The sequence below is a fragment of the Trypanosoma theileri genome, assembly GCF_002087225.1.
Source record: "Trypanosoma theileri isolate Edinburgh chromosome Unknown TM35_Tth_27_V1, whole genome shotgun sequence".
NCBI lineage: Eukaryota > Euglenozoa > Kinetoplastea > Trypanosomatida > Trypanosomatidae > Trypanosoma > Trypanosoma theileri.
Genome location: NW_021639869.1, coordinates 435335 through 439543, shown reverse-complemented (window position 1 = coordinate 439543; position 4209 = coordinate 435335). Strand labels below are relative to the sequence as shown.

Sequence of the window (4209 nt, the reverse complement as noted above, 5' to 3'; positions counted from 1 at the left end):
CTTACTAATAGAAAAGGGTATTCCTTTTCTTTTTTTTTCCCCTCGTATTCCTCGCAATCATATCCAATCATGTCCTCAAGGTCCACCACCAAAGAGGAACACCCAAAAACAAAATAAATCCTCACTAGCCCACTCCACACACACACACACACACACACACATACAACAACATTATCAATCAAGGAGCGCAATAATCCAATAACGACAGGCCACATTAACACAGCATTGGAATTCCTTACACTAACGTCCCTTTAAAGGCATCAAGGGAGACAGCTAACAATATACAACCAAATTCTTGAGTGGACACGACCCTCTGCACAAAAAACCATTATATTCAGACACTCCATAACTCTGACTATTGAGTACTGAAACCAAATTGTGTCAGAGACACACAAAATGTTAGCGATGGGTTTTGTTGCAAAACCAACATCTTTTTACGTTCAGTGATTCCCCATTATAATAATAACCCTTGCCCTCGCAGAACCTGTGGTCGTATAATTTTAGCGAGTCCACATGGGCAAACCAATTCACAAATACAAAACATTATTTCCTTGTATCCTGTCCTTTTTTGTCTGTGGAGAGGCAGTTCTCTCTCACACTTCATCGTTACCAGCAATGAATAAAGACATTACCTTATTTCTCACACTTTTCTGAGAGGGTTTTCATTTACACTCCCACGCACAGTCACCCGCATGTGGCAGTTTGATGTCACATTCTTTCTGCTTCATCTGTGTGGTCAGAACAGGTCCATTTCCCAAATCCCAGTAATGTACGGGGCAATGCAGGGCTGTTGAGTGAATTGAATGCCCACTTCAATCCACTGCAGACCCTCTTCAAAGAAGGACGAGAGGGTTATCTGTCCCACACACACACATGAATCAGTACTAACTTGATGTGGATGGTGCAGTTCATGGCATGGTGAAACACTCTCTTGTTCTGAAAAGGATAAAGCCATCCAGAAATAAAACCTCATTGGTCCCTATGTGTTTGTTGGACCCACACAAACCAACAGATGAGGAACAAAATGATGCATATGAGGGCAGTGCTGTTTCTGTCTGTTGTGATCCCTTCGGTAATAAAGAACATTAGTCAATGTCACCACGACAGGGTAGTCAATATTATCAGGGTTATTATCTTCTTGTTTATTTCCTTTTCTTGCCCGTACCAATCCCAAACCCTGCATAGCGCCCGGATATCGATTTCTCGTCTTTTGATGACCCGTAACGTCCATTAAAGCACCTCCTTCACCTGGTGCACCTCATCATGGTGACCCCCTTGTTTTTTTTTTTTTTGGTACCTCCCGGACTTTTCATGAAATGCCTTGGAAATTATTCTTACCCCACCCATGAATAACCATTCAAATGAAAAGACACTTTGCGTTTAAATCCATTCCTTCTTATGCATTCATTTCATGTGCAACACATTTCCTGAAAAAAAAATGAGAATTTTTAATTACGAAATGTCCAGCTTTGATGATGTTCTTAGAATAAATAGAGAAATAGTATCCGATGACTCCGCATATTACTGCACAGAGTAAAATGAACAAATGTAATAGGATCCCAACAAAACCTTGCCACAACCAGTACTGAGACAAATGAAGCACTACAATTATCTGATTTCTGGGGTAGCATGCACTAGAAAGTACTTCGTCGCGCATTGTACTATGAAAAGATTATATTTAAATGTATAAAAACGGCTTCTCTATAATAATAAAAAAACGCAGAGATAAATATACAGACGGTGTGAGGTCAAGCGGACACACCATTTCACAGGACATTCCCATCAGGATCAAAATAACAGTACTCTACTATCGTTTTTAAAGTTAAAACATGTTTCTGGTTAATTGACACATAACATGTATGTGCAGAGAAGAACCACAAGCGCCTGGAAAGCAATAGCAAACAAAAAAAAAAAAAAACGGCGAAATCTGTACTCTTCCACAGAGGTGTGCGCCAGCTCCAATGAACTTCATCATTTACCGCATAATGAATATTAGAAGCTCGAATGAGGATGCCTATAAAATACGGGCAAGTAGCACTAGAATATATTTGAGTACAAACTACTTAAAAGGAAACATTGCCACAATGTCAATGACTCCTATCAATATATTTAGTGAAGTATATATGGAAAATCAAAAGATGTTAGGGAGAAAGAATAAATATAAGAAAAAAAAATGGCCTTTTGAAGATATTTTAAGAAATAGCATAACAGAATCATTCCTGTATAGGTTTTTTCTTTCTACATATACCAAATAAGTAGAAGGCTACTAGAGACTTCCAAACATTGTGTCAATGCAGAACTCAATAGCAAAGATAAAGAGTAAAAATAAAAATAAGAATGAGCCCCAAATCGGAAAACCCCCAAAAAACCCGGAAATGGAAAATATAAAAAAAAAAAACTCGTCTTGATACAAAATAGAAAATAAAACGTTTTCATTGGAATACAGAAGTTGCTCTGATAAATTGCATTTTCGTTTTCTTTTTATTTGATTTTCCCAGCACTAAAAAAAAAAACAAAAAAAAAAATACACTCTTCACATTTCCCTATTCTCTACGTGATAGTTAGAGCAGTCACCGTACAACCCGAGTATGAGCAAACAACGGCAGTAATGAACGATTCCTCCATGCAATCGATAAATACTCACCGGTGTCGCAACCTACAGAAAAAAAAATTATAGTTTGGAAGAAATCTTGCATGAATGATGGTCTTGTAAACCCATTTGCTTCTTGTAGGATTTACGGTATTCCTTTACCTTGCGCAACTTTTCGCCTGGTTGTGATTCCAAAAATAACCCGCCAACGTAAAAACACGCAAATGCTCCCGAAGCATGAGCCCATGAAAGTGCCTCCGTAAGACTCAACTCTCCTGGTCGCAAACCCCGCGAGAGACCCTTTGCAATTGAAGCGAGGAGGCCACCGGCGAAGTTATCGCCACAACCGGTTGTGTCGCCATGCCACTCTTTGTTCTCCGATATCTCTCGCAACGCCTGTGTACTTACCGGAAATGCCGTAAGTTCCATCTCTTTGAAGAGAGTCCCACTTGACCACGCGTAGGAATCCAAATGACCGTGAGTCACAACCACCGACTTGACGCCCTTTTGGATAAAGAAGTTCATGGCGTTTTCAATAGTTTTCTCACCGCTGATCTTCATGGTCTCATCCCAGTCCATCACCAGTAGGTCCATGAGTGCAAAGGATTCATCACTCTCTCCCATAGGCCATCGTTTGTTAGGGTTTTCTTTCTCGTTGGGAAAATCAAAAACGGTTCCAACTACGTTTATACACCCCCGTTCCTTTCCCTTCCTCAACAATGTAGTAAGTTTCTTGTGAATCCGAGGAGCCAAGGCGGTAGCCCCAAAGTAAAGTATATCAGATTCAAAAAAACTGTCATTAATCATATCTATTGTGTAATCTCCAAAAACACCTTTGTTTACCACAAAAGAACGTTCACCTTTACCTTCATTGTAGTTGGGGTCAGACAGACAAAGGGTATAGGGCGAGCTTCCTGGCATTCTCTGAACATTGTCCAAATTTACTGGTGTCTTTCCAACCATTGATAATATTCTATCAGCAGTTGCATCGTTCCCAACGGCTCCAAAAAGTCGAACAATAGCATCATTGTTTTCCATTAACTGTGCAGCATTTATTAGTGCCACGACGCAAGGTCCACCAATATTACAAACGTCAGGTTCACGGTACCAGTTTTGACATTTTCGCACTTCGTCGATAGAAACACCACTGAATTTTTCCAGATCCTCTTTAAACACCAGGTGCCCAGGGCTTGTGCCACCATCACCTGGTGTCCTCGACTCGTATTTCTTAAACCCCTCACTTGAAAAATCCAATTTGGTGAACAAGTAGTCCATACAAGACCATCCCACACCAGATATCGTGATTCTCGGCATTACTGTGTAAAAGATAGTATTTTTGAAGAAATAGATGAAAACTTTTTTTTTGTAAAATAGATATTTCTCTACACATTCACGTACACACACACACACACACAAAGAAAGAGAAGCGGAGCAAACAAAAATAAAATAAAAAAAGAAGTGCCATACTATTTATACAACGAATAGGATAGAATACCCTAGCCTTACTCCCTCTTTAAAGAAATAAAACACAAGAGAAAAATATTTTGTTTCCATGATTGTTCAAACAAGTTTTGATGCATTATTTACATATCTCTATCAAATCTTTTCCCGATGATGAT

At 39.3% G+C, this 4209-nt stretch overlaps 1 protein-coding gene across 1 annotated transcript; it reads right to left on the bottom strand.

The window, feature by feature from the left end:
• Positions 1 to 2671: 2671 nt before the first annotated feature.
• TM35_000272360 (carbohydrate kinase) lies at positions 2672 to 3904 on the bottom strand (the record flags this gene model as incomplete). The annotated part of the gene is made up of 1 exon (XM_029028129.1): positions 2672 to 3904. The coding sequence occupies one exon, from the start codon at positions 3902 to 3904 to the stop codon at positions 2672 to 2674; it is 1233 nt and encodes a 410-aa protein (XP_028880712.1).
• Positions 3905 to 4209: the final 305 nt, after the last annotated feature.